The 14319-nt window shown below is 57.1% G+C and overlaps 2 protein-coding genes across 6 annotated transcripts; both read left to right on the top strand.

Annotated features, from left to right (window-relative positions):
• Positions 1 to 2268: 2268 nt before the first annotated feature.
• Positions 2269 to 12237, top strand: PRMT1 (protein arginine methyltransferase 1). Of its 5 annotated transcripts, none has more exons than XM_041745542.1 (11): positions 2309 to 2401; positions 4575 to 4628; positions 5183 to 5284; positions 6064 to 6219; positions 6361 to 6424; positions 8216 to 8358; positions 9131 to 9218; positions 9323 to 9438; positions 10334 to 10484; positions 10760 to 10881; positions 11936 to 12237. In XM_041745542.1, exons 1-11 carry the CDS (start codon positions 2366 to 2368, stop codon positions 12017 to 12019), a joined length of 1116 nt encoding a protein of 371 aa, XP_041601476.1. In that variant the 5' UTR covers positions 2309 to 2365; the 3' UTR covers positions 12020 to 12237. The 5 variants fall into 5 exon arrangements, with proteins under 5 accessions (XP_041601477.1, XP_041601476.1, XP_041601478.1 ...); XM_041745544.1 differs by lacking the exon at positions 2309 to 2401 and adding an exon at positions 2956 to 2970; XM_041745543.1 differs by lacking the exon at positions 4575 to 4628 and having other exon boundaries at positions 2269 to 2401.
• A 120-nt stretch (positions 12238 to 12357) lies between these two features.
• On the top strand, positions 12358 to 14226 carry ADM5 (adrenomedullin 5 (putative)). Its single transcript, XM_041734384.1, has 2 exons — positions 12358 to 13784; positions 13971 to 14226. Exons 1-2 carry the CDS (start codon positions 13681 to 13683, stop codon positions 14224 to 14226), a joined length of 360 nt encoding a protein of 119 aa, XP_041590318.1. The 5' UTR covers positions 12358 to 13680.
• Positions 14227 to 14319: the final 93 nt, after the last annotated feature.

Genomic DNA, 14319 nt, shown 5'->3' with positions numbered 1-14319 from the left:
TCTCATGAATAAGTAAGTAAAATCTTTAAAAAAAAAAAATCTTGCTGAAACATTTGGAAAGGAGCTGTAGGATCCACACAGCCTCTATGTAGAGGTCAAGACATGCACTGATATTTGATCAGTTGGACTTCATCAAAACTTAAAATCTCTGGGCACCTAGCTGGCTCAGTTGGAAGAACATGAAACTCTTGATCTTGGTATTGTGAGTTCGAACCCCATTTTGGGTGCAGGGATGACTTAAAAAAACCTTGGGGTGCCTGAGTGGCTCAGGCAGTTAAGCATCTGCCTTCAAGCCCAGGTCAGAGCCCTGCAATGGACTCCTGGCTCAGCAGGGAGCCTGCTTCTCCTTCTCCTTCTGCCACTCCCCCTGCTTGTGCTCTCTTGCTGTCTCTGTCAGATAAATAAAATCCGGTCAGCCCCGGTGGCTCAGCGGTTTAGCGCCGCCTTCAGCCCAGGGCGTGATCCTGGAGACCAGGGATCGAGTCCCTAGTTGGGCTCCCTGGGTGGAGCCTGCTTCTCCCTCTGCAAAGACACAGGTCTTTGCCCACCCCACCCCCCGTGTCTCTCATGAATAAATAAATAAAATCTTAAAAAAAAAAAAAGTTTACAATCATGAATACAAAAAGAAAACACCTATTGTAAAACTAGGCAAAAGTGCTCAACATTAGTGGTCAGGATGATGCAAACAACAGCCACAAGGAGAAACTTCTTCATACCCACTAGGATGGTTAAAATTAAAGATTCCTTGTAACAAGTGCTGGTGAGGATGTGGAGCATGAGGCTCTTCATGCATTGCTGATGGGGATGCAAAATGGTAGAACACAATGGAAAACTTTTTGGCAGTTTCTTATAAAGTTAAAGGTATGCCTAGCATACAACCCATTTATCTGCTTCTAGATTCACCCAGGACAAAAATATACATCCACAGAAAGACTTGTACATGGGATAGCCACTTCATTCATCATAGTCCTGTAAAGTCATATGGGGGCACCTGGGTAGGCTCAGCCAGTTAAGCATCTAAACTTGATTTCCACTCAGGTCATGATCTCTGGGGTCGTGGAATTGAGCCCCACACTGGGTGTGGAAGCTGGTTAAGATTCTGTCCCCCCCACCAAATAAACAAAGAAAAATTTATATGAATACAATTATACAGTACGTTCTCTTCTGTGCCTTCTTTCACTGATTTTTAAGATTTTATTTATTTATTCATGAGAGACACAGAGAGAGGCAGAGACATAGGCAGAGGGAGAAGCAGCTCCCTGCGGGGAGCCCCCCGGGAGACCCCCCCCCATGTAGGACTTGATCCCAAGTACCCGGTATGGCTGAGCCAAAGGCAGCCGATCAACCACTGAGCCACCCAGGCGCCCTAGGTGGATTAAATTTGAATGCATTTTCAGTTTATGATGTTTTCAATTTAGCATGGGTCGCTATAAGAGGAGGAACGCTTCCTGGAGGAGGTGGCATCTAAGGCGTGCCCAGGCTGATATATAGGAGTCGGCAGACAAAGGGAGGTGCGTGTTTTTAGCAGGGGGAGGGACTCGGCAAAGGCCAAGTGGCTTGAGTGGGGTTGTTGGATTTAAAAAACTCGGAAGTGAGGTAGAGGGCTAGGTGCTTATATGTCTCGAGGCCTGAGTCCTCTTACTGACTTGCACCGCACACCAGACAAGCCCTCCTTTTCTCTGGACCTCTCAGGTCTCCAGTCTGTCCCTCGGGTAAATGACCACAAGCTCCCTCCTTCTTCCTGAACTTCCCCCCCTCCCCTGCGACTGGGAGAATCCACCGAGTGGCTGAGGAGTGACTGTTCATTGAGCCAATCGCTGGAGCCTAAAGGCCCGTCTATCCTCCCCTTCTCATGGGCCAATCGCCGCGTTCTCCTTGAGACCAGCATCTTGACGGGGGCGGGGCAAAGGCTTCATGACGTCACGCTCAGGATAAACCAATAGCATCTATTAAGAGGCGGGTTGTTTTGATGATGGACAGCTCCCTTTCAAGATGTCCGCTTAACGCGGGGCCCGCCGGGAAGCTTTGAGGCGGTGCTGGGGGACAGGGGCGGGAACTTCTGGTAGACTTTGCCCAATCAGCAGTCACGGTTCTTGCGATAGACGGGCAGTCTTTCCCATCCCCGTCGACTTAAGGGGGCGGGGCTCCGCACACCAGACTGGGCGGGCCCCTCAGCTTTGATGGGCGTCTCTCTTTGCCCAATTAGCAAGCGACATCCTCAGACGGGCCGCCTCCGTTGCCAATGAAATCTCCTGGCGGGGTCGTGGTGGGCGGGTCGTGGACCCTCCGGTATAAGGCGGTCCCGGGGGAGTGCGGAGAAAGGGGGGGGTCTCAGCGGCAGGAGGAGGAGTAGGTGCGGGTGAAGATGGCGGCAGCCGAGGCCGCGAACTGCATCATGGAGGTGAGCGCCTGGAGCGCTGCCGGGGGTGGGGGGCGGTTTGGGGGTCGATGTTTTGTGCCTCCGTCGTGGGGAAGGGGCTCCGAATGGGCGGATTGGGGCTGAAGGCTCTCAGCCGTACGGTGGGGACGCCGCATGCTGCGGATCGCGGGATACAGTCAGAGGTTCGGGTTTCCTAGCTTTCGGGGGTCTGCGGCACTCTGTCGAGCCGAGGGTGTCGTGCCCCCTCCCACGTGGAGGAGGGCTGGGGGCGCTTCCGGCCTGGCCCCCACGTGGCCGCGGCACGGTGGGTGGGGAGGGGGTGTGCCGTGCCCGGTGGCCCGGCGGGCTCCACGTGCGGGACAAAGGCCCCGCCCCCGGCCGGGGGAGGGGCGCCCCGGGGGGGGGCGGAGAGGAGGCTCCGACCCTCCCTCGGAGGCCCCCTGCCCTTTCCCCCGGGATCGCGACGTACCCCTCGGCGTGGGCTCACTTCGGTCCCTCCGAGAAGTAGAGTCTCTCGGGAGGGGCAGTGTAGCTCGGCCCTCCACAACCCGGTTCCCGATACCGCGGCATCTCCTTAGGCTTCGGTCCAGGTTTCGTGGACTCAGGGGTTGGGATTGGAGGAAGAGGAAGGATTGGTTCCCTCCGTGCCCCCGGTTTCCTGTCCCTGGATTCCCCCCTTCCCGGGGCTCTGGGAGCTGGGGGGATGGGGCATGCCCCTGTGACCTCCCTCCGGGTGGTGGGGGGGCCTCTGGTTGAAGGAGATTCTTCCCGATAAGGCGTCGTGCACCCCCTTGTGGCCATTTCTGGGTGTGTGGGAGGGACATCTTTTTCATGGGGCGTGTCCCAAAGCCCACCTCCCCTTTGGAGCCCTCCCGGGTCAGGGGAGGGAGAGTCTCTGCTGGGAAGAGCTTGTGGGGGAATATAAGCTACCTCCTACTGGAGACTTCTCTCCCCGGCGCCTAGATATGCGAAGGTGGGAGATGACCTCCCCCTTTCTGAAGCCCTGTTTGAGGGTCCTGAGCCTGGAGGCTTGAAATGGTGTCCTGAGAAGTTTGATTCTTGTGTAGCCATGTGGGCTTGGTTCCGGCGCTGTTTCAAGCCCCCTTGGGACTTGCTCGGCTGTGGTGTTAGTGGTATTGAGAAATGGGTCCCAGTGGGAAATCCCCTTACCCGTCACCCTTCTTTGTAGGTGTCCTCACTGGCTTGGGAGAATGGGGGCGGGGCTTGGAGCTGAGTGGGTCTTGTGTGTGACTTCGTGCTTCTGAGGGGCCTGGAGAGTGGTCATATCCGGAAGAGATGTCATCTGATGGGGCCTGCATGATCCCTCCTCTTACCTTGTAGCATTGGGGGGCAGCGGCTCCCAGGGGTCACTCCAATGACTTCCATCCCCCTTGGCTCTCTCCTGGACCAGAGTCTGTATGGGTGGAGGAAATATCTCTTTTAGAGGTTGCCTCAGGATTTGGCCCCACACCCCAGGGGCTTTGGGTCCTGGGATGGGTGTCAATGGGTTTGAGGGGCCAGAGTTTGGCCTCCTCCCTGGGACTCTACCTTCCTGGGAAGAGGGAACTAAGCTTGGAGATTGGCTCCAGCTGGTGGTTTTGTTTGGGGCTTCCTGAGCGCAAGGCAGGAGCTAGGGGTCAGGGTGCCAACTCTGGTAGGGGTGCCTGTGTGCCACACCTCCTTTCTGGAATCCTCTTAGACAAGAGGCTTGTTTGCAAAGGTGGTAGATGCCCAGTGGGTACACACTGCCAGCGCCCCCCCTCCCCCAGCTACTCTTGGCACCCCGGGATGGGTGTGTGTGTGTGTGTGTCAGGAAGTGTCACCTAATCTGGGGGGATTAGATGATGAGGGGGAGTGACAGCTGGCAGTGCCTGTGTGCCTGGCGGGTGCCAGCTCCTCTGGCCTGGGTGGGGGAGGTGTGTATGGTCAGGTGCCTGGCCAGAGAGGGCAATGTAGGGGCGGGCCACCATCTCTCCAGCCGTAGCTGGGACAGAACCCCATCTCTTCTCCCCCCACTTTTCCCACCCCCTTTTGAAAACAGCCCTGCCTCTTTACTCCCTCTGCCACCACTCCCCACCAAGGAAAAGGAAAATTGCAGGAAACACCTCCTCCCCTGTGAGCTGGGGTCCCCTGGCCTGGCCCTCCCCTAGCCACTCCCAGTAGCTAATCCTTTCTCCCTGTTACTCTCTCCTAGAATTTTGTAGCCACCTTGGCTAATGGGATGAGCCTCCAGCCGCCTCTTGAAGAAGTAAATATCCTTTTGTGAGACCCTTCCCCGCATACATATATCTTGCCACATTATCAGGCCCTTTCTAGCAGGCTAACCATGATTCCTCTCGCTTCAAACCAGTTTACCCTGTGCCCCCAAACCGTTAGTACAAACCACCCTCCAGGTCTGTGGCTCCCATCTGGCCTCCCCAAATACCGTGGCTACTTCCTTAACTCCATTTCCAGCCCCCCCACCTGCCCTTCCCGTGTCTGCCCCAATTCTGCCTTCCCCTCCCCTCCCCAGCTGTGGGCTGAGCTAGAGACGGGGGCAGAAAGACTGGAGAGATGGTAGGCGTGGCTGAGGTATTGGGGTGCTCCCTTGGATGGTGCTCTGGGGGGGTCCTGGAAGAGGAAAGTGGGGTTGTAAGGTTTTGGGGCTCATGGGGGAGGCAGGACGGCAGGTGGGGGCTGTAGGGTTGCCATGGTATGATTGGGGGGAGGATCTGTTCTCCAGGGAGAAGTAGGGACCTGGAGGTTTAAGAGGCCTTGGAGAGTCCCCAGATTTAACCTCTGCTCCCGTCCACCCCCTCCCAGGTCTCCTGTGGCCAGGCAGAAAGCAGCGAGAAGCCCAATGCTGAGGACATGACGTCCAAAGATTACTACTTTGATTCCTATGCTCACTTCGGCATTCACGAGGTGAGTGTGAACAGCTCCTAAAGCTGCTGGATCTTGAGGGGGTTAATGTTTGGGAAGGCTGGGGCTGAATTTCCCACGCATGCGCACTGCCTCCCCTGGCAGCGGGCTTGGCCGCCCCTCTGGGTGTGAGGCACACACCCCGGGGTCGCCTCTCCCAGCCGTTGCCTTGGAGACAGAGCTTAGCCTGGCGCTCCTAGGAGGCTGGGGAGGGGGGAGCACCCCTCAGCCTGCCTGAGACTGCGGAGGTCAGGGCCTGCGTGTCTCTGCCGCCCTCTAGTGACTGGCGGTGGGACTGTTCCCCCAACCGCCCCCGCCTTTGGTGCGCTGGCTGCCCGACCCTTTTGCACTGAGGTCCCAGAACGTGGTCGAGATGGGACTCTGAGAATTTTTTTCTTTTTCTTTCTCCCTCTCTTTTTTTTTCCTCTTGCTGAGACCTTTTCTTTTCCAAATTGTGGTAAAATGCACGTAACAAAATTTACCTCTTAAGTGTACAGTCTAGTGGCGCTAAGTTCTGGATAAAGCCAAGGATCACCGTGGCTTGGGAGGCAGTGGTAGAATCAGGCCAAGCTGTTAGTCCCTCCGGTCTGTTTTTTTACAAACAGAATAACTGAGGTACGCAGAGGAAGGAAAATGATTTGTTCCAAGGAGACGAAGCAGGAGGACTGAGCTCTAGCTTTCCAAAGTGCCAGTGTGTCAGAGGCCAGGGCACCCCATTTTCTAGCTGGGGGCGCAGGCCCCTTCATGGCATGTTTGTATCTTGTGCCCGCTCTCCCTGCCAGGAGATGCTGAAAGATGAGGTGCGTACCCTCACCTACCGAAACTCCATGTTTCACAACCGGCACCTCTTCAAGGACAAGGTGGTGTTGGATGTGGGCTCGGGCACAGGGATCCTCTGTATGTTTGCTGCCAAGGCTGGAGCCCGCAAGGTCATTGGGGTGAGTGTCCTGGGCAGGCGGGTGGGCCAGGGCCTGGGGACAGAGAGGGGCCCCTTAGGGCTCAGGGATTGGATGGAGGGGAATGGGGGCTGAGGGTGGAAGTGGGGGGGGTCTCACCCTCCCTTCTTCCTGGGCCCCCAGATCGAGTGTTCCAGTATCTCTGATTATGCGGTGAAGATCGTCAAAGCCAACAAGTTAGACCATGGTGAGCCCAGGAAGAGAATGGGTTTGTGGGATGGAGTGGGTGACCGCCCCGCTTCCCCGGGGGTCCTTGGCAATGGGGTGGGGGTCGTCACTGAACACAGATTCAGCTGTTTCTCCCGCCATGGGCCCTGAGCTGCTGGCAGCCTGGGAATCCCACCTTCCCAGAACCTATAACCAGTAGTGACGGGCATGCTCTGCCCTTTTAGAAATTGAGTGGTGAAGTCACAAGCTTAGTGCCTTACTCATCAAACACTAGGGCAAGAAGCAGTCTTTAGTTCGTAGAGGCATGTGGTTGACACCCGAGGGTCCATGGTGAGAGATCTCCCAGCTGCCCTTATAAGTTCAACCCACATTGCCTTCCAGAGAAGTCTGCACCTACGAGCACATACACGTGTAAATGTTATCACGCTTACATGCATGGCTTCTACATAAATAGCATTTCACGCAAGCCTTTTGCCCTTTACTTTTTCCACCTGCTCATCATGTAGTTTCACACATTTCGAGATGTGAGAGGCTCTTGCCCTTTTCAATGACCATTGTCTGCATGTACCCCAACATTCTTGATCAGGCTCCTGGGGGCGGGTTTTCTACCCACTCCTGAGATGCTCATCCTTGAGCCCGTGATGTCATTTCATGTATCAGCTAGGGGAACTGGGAGGTCAGTTTATTAAAGGAGGATTGCTCGGGTCAGAAATGTTCTTTGTGTGAATGTTGCCACGTGGCTTTTGAGTGCCCACCTGCCAGGTTCCAGAGGCAGAGAATGTGGGAAGATGGTAGGTTTTCTGGATGTGGAGGCTCCTAGCATTTAGAAAGTGAAGTGATTATTTATAAAGATTTTATGTATTTGCTTATTTGTTTAGAGAGAAAACATAAGCAGGGGGAGGGACAGAGGGAGAGAGATCTCAAGTGGACTCCCTCCTAAGGTCAGAGCTCCCAAGTGGTGCCCAATGCCATGACACATATCATGATATGAGCCAAAACCAAGAGATGCTTAATGGACTGTGCCACCCAGGCAACCTGAAGTGATTTTTTAAAGAGATTAGCATATATATATATATGAGAGACTAGTATAATGAACCCCCAGATACGCATCACTTGGCTTTAAATACGTCCATTTGAAGCAAATTCTAACCGTGATGTCATCCTTCTGCAAATCCCATGTGTGTGTGTGTGTGTGTGTGTGTGTGTGTCTAATAGAGCCTTTCAAAAACATGACCGTACTGTTAATGACAAAGTCTTATTATCATCTAATACCTAATCCACTCAAAATTTCTGCTTCTGTCTTAAAACTATCCAGAGTGATGAATGCACTTCAAAACAGAGTTAACAGGGGATCCCTGGGTGGCTCAGTGGTTTAGTGCCTGCCTTTGGCCCAGGGCATGATCCTGGAGTCCTGGGATCGAGTCCCACATCGGGCTCCCTGGACGGAGCCTGCTTCTCCCTCTGCCTGTGTCTCTGCCTCTCTGTGTCTCTCATGAATAAATAAATATAATATTTAAAAAATAAAACAGTTAAGAGAGGAGCACCTGGCTGGCTCAGTCTATAGAGTGTGTGACTCTTGATCTTGGGGTCATGAGTTTGAGCCCATGTTGGGTGTAGAGTTACTTTCAAAAAAGTAAAAAAAAAAAAAAAAAAAATGAGTTCAGAGTATGGCTTCAGCTGACAGAGTTCTTTGAAGAAGCCCACATGTAGCCCCTAGCCTTTCCTTGAGAAGATGGGCTGCCCCCCAGGGAAGGCAGGCGGGCGCGTCTCCTTAGAGCTGGTTGCATGTCCCTCTCTGTGCCCCCTACAGTGGTGACCATCATCAAGGGCAAGGTGGAGGAAGTAGAGCTTCCAGTGGAGAAGGTGGACATCATTATCAGCGAGTGGATGGGCTACTGCCTTTTCTACGAGTCAATGCTCAACACCGTGCTCTATGCCCGAGACAAGTGGCTGGTGAGGCCCCTAGTGGGGCGGGAGTGGTTTCTATAGGCAGGGCTCCTCCTCCGGCTATGTGCAGGGCACCTGTCAGTTGGGATCTGGGCAGAAAACCAAAAGCTGTGCTAGGTATTTCCCACACAGGGGACTTGATACAGGGGATTGACCGCTCAGATGTTGGAGGGTCCAAAGCCAAAATGGGATGTAACAGGCAGCAGTGTCCAGGAGACAGAGTCATGAGGTGGTTGGTGCTGGGAAGAAGATTGTAGCAGGGCAAAAGATGGGGAGAGGCTAGAGGGCCATGGTTCCAGGTGCTCAGATCCAAGCAGGCCTCCTGGTGGGGGGAGGTCACAGACCTGAACAAGGGGAAAGAGCTGCATAAGATCTGGGGCAAAGAGGAACTGGTGCAAATGTCCTGGGGCAGGAGTGTTTTTACTGTGTGTTGAGGAATAGCAGGGAAAACAGAAGGGAAGGAATGGATGGGCTTGAGTGCCTCCCTGTCCTCTCCACCATGAGACTGTAGTTTTCCTCTCAGAGGAGCCAGGGAGGGTTCTGCAGAGCCTTTAGAACCTATGAAGGACAGCCCTGACTTTGGTGCTCCTGGATGCTGCCTGGCAGCCATGTGGAAAATAGATGTGGGCATGAGGGCAGAAGCCAGGAACCAGCTAGGAGGCCATTGTAGGAAGCCTGGTGGCTCAGACCAGGGTGGGGATAGAGACCCAAGTTGTTGCGGTCTGGGGGCGCGGTTCCAAGGCCGCCCCCTTCACACCCTCACCTGACCCCTTGGCAGGCACCTGATGGCCTCATCTTCCCGGACCGAGCCACGCTGTATGTGACAGCCATCGAAGACCGGCAGTACAAAGACTACAAGATTCACTGTGAGCTGGGGGCGAGGGGGGCATAGCATCTTGAGGTGGGGGGAGGCAGGTTTGGCCTGGGCACTCCTAATGGGCTCACTCCTCCTCCCTGCCTGTCACCCCAGGGTGGGAGAACGTGTACGGCTTTGACATGTCCTGCATCAAAGACGTGGCTATCAAGGAGCCCCTGGTGGACGTGGTAGACCCCAAGCAGCTGGTCACCAACGCCTGCCTCATAAAGGTGAGGGGGGCGGTGATTGTGGCCAGGGGTCCCCAGGGTTGGAACCAAAGAAGGCCCGCCACCTGACCCCAGCAAGACATCAGGTCCCTCAGTTCCTACCTGAGGTCTGGGAGTCCAGCCTGTAACTAGAGGTTGCGCTAGAGGCCTGAGGAAGCTGCTTCATTGCGAGCTAAACCTGGCGGATGGTTCCAGGCCCCCAGCGAGCAAGACCAAGACCAGACTAGCTGGCCCTGCTCCGGGGTAGAAGCACTCCAGAGGGGTGTCCCTGAGCCAGGCAGCTAGGACCCTTTGCCAGCACACAAAGAGCAGGAAGCCCAAGGCCTAGAGTGAGTTTATATACACGGGGGCTGCTGTTAATCCTTTGACTGTGACCAGTTCATGAGCCCCTTGGTGTCTGGCATGTGCTGGGTTGGGACCACACTGGGAGCTGGAGAGAGGGGTGAATCCTAGGGTTGCTCTGACTGAGGGGCGGCCCAAACCTGGTGGAGGAGGAGGGAGTCTAGAGCGTGTGGACACAGAACAGCTGGGAGGGTGGGTGCCAGGGAGCCCTCGGAGGGTGTTGAGCAGGGCTTTGACATGATCTGACTGACAGTGTTTCAAAATTATTACGTTGATTGGTATGTTGAGTTTAGGGCTATGATGGGGGGAGGGCAGAAGTTGGGGAGTCCCGAGAAGAGCCACTGTGTGGGTGGCCCCGGACAGGGCAAAGGCCGTGGAGAAGGAGCACCGGGCAGTTCTCCCAAGCAGAAGCAGGGGCTCTGGGAAGTAGGACTCTCTAGCCTGGGGCTTAGGATGTGGGAGAGAAGGGAATGGGGGCCGCAGGCTCCCCACAGGCTTTTCTGCTGAATGCTGGGCTGGGTGTTGGGGAGTGGGGCTCACGGGGCCTGTCCCGCAGGAGGTGGACATCTATACTGTCAAGGTGGAGGACCTGACCTTCACCTCCCCCTTCTGCCTGCAAGTGAAGCGGAATGACTACGTGCACGCCCTGGTGGCCTACTTCAACATCGAGTTCACCCGCTGCCACAAGAGGACGGGCTTCTCCACCAGTGAGCATGGGGCAGGGCCTGGGGGATGGGGGAAGACCAGGAGCCAGTGGAGGGAGCCAGGGGGACACTGGGGACCCAGGCTGTGCTGCAGGCTCCGCTGGCTCCCCTGAGCATGTCATGTCTTCATTTCCCCACTTGGAAACCACAGACAGCAGGCCCTCTTCGAGGCTTGCGGTGGGTAAAAGGATTCAGAGACAGCGGACCCCAGTCAAGGCTCCATAAAGGTCATGGGGGGTGGGCAGGAAGCCTGGGAGCTGATCTGACTGTATCCCCAGGTCCTGAGTCCCCGTACACGCACTGGAAGCAGACAGTGTTCTACATGGAGGACTACCTGACCGTGAAGACGGGCGAGGAGATTTTTGGCACCATTGGCATGCGGCCCAATGCCAAGAATAATGTGAGGCGCTGCTGGGGGGTGAGGGGGTGGGCTCAGGTGGGGACACCTCTCTCAACCTGTTCTGGAGCCCCAGCAGCCCTCAGCCAAGTTGAGTCTGCCACCCTTGGGGAGACCCTGAGTCAATGGGAGGCAGAGGGTCTGGAGCCTGGAGTCCAGGGCAGGGGCCCAGGCTAGGAGTGCCAAACTTGCGGGTGTGGGTGGAGGGGGTGCCCCAAGGCCATGCCCCTTTTCTAAGGGAGGCTAGAGGTCCTCCACCAGGAGCAGTTTTGCTGCCCCCAGTGGCCCCCACCCCCCCAGGACATCTTGTCGCTATCTGGAGACATTTTGGATTCTCACACAACTGGAGGAGGGATGCTATTGGCATCCAGCACAGGACAACAAAGAGTCCTAGACCCTGGCTCCCGGTGTCCATAGTAACAGAGTGTGGGAAACCCCAGAGTAAAGTAACAGGAGGAGAGGCCTAGAGGAGCAGGGAGGAAACCTGGGGGCCTGGGCTAAGGCCCCGGGAGGCCCGAGGGCAGAAGTCATCAGGGTTACTGGTGACCTTGGTCCAAGCTTTTCCAGGGAGCACTAGGAGGTGGGGAGCCCGGAAGGAAGATTGGCTTCCAGGAAGCTTGGAAGCAGAGGACGTGCAGACAGTGGGGTTGGGACCAGTGGATTCTGCTGAGGAGGAGGAAGTGTGCTGGAAGAGCGGTTTGCTTCTCAGAAAAGAGGGAAGGAGCAACTTCCCTCTGCTTTACTGATGGGAATGTTTTTGATGGGGAACAGTCTTTATGCAAGAGACAGAGCAGTTGGGCTCTGCCCTGAGCGGGGGCAGGTCTGGCTGGGTTCCAGGTGTGTTTGAGGGTGTCCCAGGAGCTGTCACTGGGAGGCAGGGTTGAGGGCAGATGCTGAGGGAACAACAGTGTGGAGTCTTCCAGCCTGATGTGGGGTCTCTGGGGAGCCTCTGGGAGGGCTGGCCCCCCTCCCCCTGCTGCTGCTGCCTGACTCAGATAGTTCCAGATATCTGCCCGGTCCGTGTCCCGTCCCCTTCACACGTGCCCTCTCCCCACAGCGTGACCTGGACTTCACCATCGATCTGGACTTCAAGGGCCAGCTGTGTGAGCTGTCCTGCTCCACGGACTACCGAATGCGCTGAGGCGGCGCCCAGCTTCTCCCACCCCGCCCGGGCCGGCCCTGCACGGGCCCAGGGGCTGCGGCGTTCTTAGGCAGTTTGGGGGCTCCCCCTTCCTCTCCTTCCCTCCCTCAGAAGGGGGTTTTAGGGGCCTGGGCTGGGGCGGGGCACATCGTGACTGTGTTTTTCATAACTTATGTTTTTATATGGTTGCATTTACGCCAATAAATCCTCAGCTGGGATGGCTTGGCTTCCTGGGGGGGCGAAGGGTGGTTTGGGATTCCATCTGCAGGTGCGGAGTTGGCAGCCTGAGAGGTGGCGAAGCGGCGGAGGGCGGGAGGGGGGTGGCTGCGGTCAGGGGGGAGGGGGAGTCCTGGGACAGTACCTGCTGGAAGCTGTCAGGTCCCCATCCCCACATCTGTTTCTTAAGGTCTCCTCCCTGTCTCTGGCCTCTTGTAGTCTCTGATTTCCAGGGCCCTCCTCCTGGCTGTGTTCCCCCATCTCTCTCTCCAGTCCACGTGCCCTCCTCCCATCCCCCTCCCTCATGTGCCCCCTGAGGCCCTGTTCCCTTTTGGTTGCCCTGCTGGGCTGGAGGGGGGTTGGGGTGTGGGTTCCCAGCAGAGCTGGGCTCTTGGGTTTCCCAGAAAGCCATCTCCCCCGCACCCCCCCCCCCCCCAGGCACACATATTGTTCCACTGTCTGGCTGTTTTTTCCTGTCCAGGACCCTCCAAGGCCAGGCCAGGGCTGACTGGCAGTGACTACTGCCCTGCCCTTTGCAGCTGGGGAAACTGAGTCATGGGGGAGTGTAAAGGGGGTAGAATTCTTTGTGGGGGAGTGTGTTTCTGTTTCCTTCTCCAACCTCGCTTGGGACTTGGGAGACAAGGATTGGGGGGGTGTTCCACCTTAGGGCAGCAGGAAGGCCCTGCCACCCCCACCTTCCAGAGATAGACTCAGGCCCTACTGACAGCTCCCTGGGGACTGCCTTTCCAGCCTCTGCTGCAGGTGTGGCATCTACACCTGATCCTCCCCCCCACACACACACATGTGCATAGAGCCCCCAGTCCATCTCCCAGGATGCTGTTACACACAGGAGACCTAAGGGTCACCCAAGCCACCATGACTTTCCTCTTCACCACCACAGCTGGAGCCCTGGGCCTGGGGGCACTTCACACCTGGCTGCACCTACTCCTCTCCTGGGATAGTGTTGCAGGCTATGCTAGGGCCCAGACTCCCTTTGCCCACATCCCTTGGTGGCTGGCACCCGCCCTGCATTGCCCAACCCACGAAGGACCCCGGCCTATGAGACATAAGTTCCCCATGGGTTGAGGCTGAGGTCCCAAGAGTTCAGTGCCTCCCTGCCCCCACCCCTTTCCTGGAAGCCCTAAGCTGTGTCACCAGTAGCAGGTGTCGGCCGCCCCGCCCCTCTTCCCTCCGCCTTAAAGGGGTCGCCCTCCCGAGGCTTCCCAGGGTCACAGACCGCTCCGCTGTGTGACCATACCCGTCAGGGCTCCGAGGACGTGGGAGTCCGGATTCTGAGTTTTCTCTCCTGGCGTGGTGTGGCCCCCTGGACTCTTGCTCTCAGTTTTCCCTACCTGGGGAGTGGGGACTGGCCCCCACGCGAGCACCGAGGGGATTATTGGACTTGGGCAGGGGCGGGGCCGCACCCCAGAGGGGTCGCTGCGCCCATGGGTTTCAAGGACCGCGCGCAGCCCCACCCCACGATGACTTCCCACATCCTCCTGTTGTTTCTCGCCTCCTCCATCCTGGGGGATCCGGACTCCGTGGGCAGGTGAGAAAGGCGGGGGGCAGCCGGGACAGGGCGGGAAGGAGATCGCGAGGAGCGTGCGCCCTCTTCAGGTCACTGCTCCCCGCGTCGGTGGAATGGCGATCTGTAACCGGCTGCCCCCACCCCACCGAGACCCCTTTCTCCAGAGGATTCTGTGTGAACCCGGCCTTCTCCCATGCTCCCCCCCAGGCAGCCCCTGCACCAGGTCGCCCAGCACCGCAGGCGCCTCTGTTCCCTGGGCACATGCCAGACCCACCGCCTGCCAGAGATGATCTACTGGCTCCGCTCGGCCTCCACCAAGGAGCTCTCCGGGAAGGCCGGCCGCGAGCCCCAGGACCCCCACAGCTACGGGCGCCGCCGCCGGCGCGAGGCCAGAGTCCCGCTCCGTCCCCAGGACCCTGGCTTGAAGAAAACAAGCTTGCACAGTGCCCAGCTTGCTGGGTGACGTCAGGAACGTCCCTGCCCCCGCCCCCCAGCCTCAGCTTGCCCATCTGTGTATTGGGGCCGCGACCCCAAGTTTCTTTTCCCCTCAGTCCAT

The sequence above is a fragment of the Vulpes lagopus genome, chromosome 2 (assembly GCF_018345385.1).
Source record: "Vulpes lagopus strain Blue_001 chromosome 2, ASM1834538v1, whole genome shotgun sequence".
Taxonomy (NCBI): domain Eukaryota; kingdom Metazoa; phylum Chordata; class Mammalia; order Carnivora; family Canidae; genus Vulpes; species Vulpes lagopus.
Note: the sequence above shows the minus strand (reverse complement) of the source record. Positions and strands in the feature narration are given on the sequence as shown.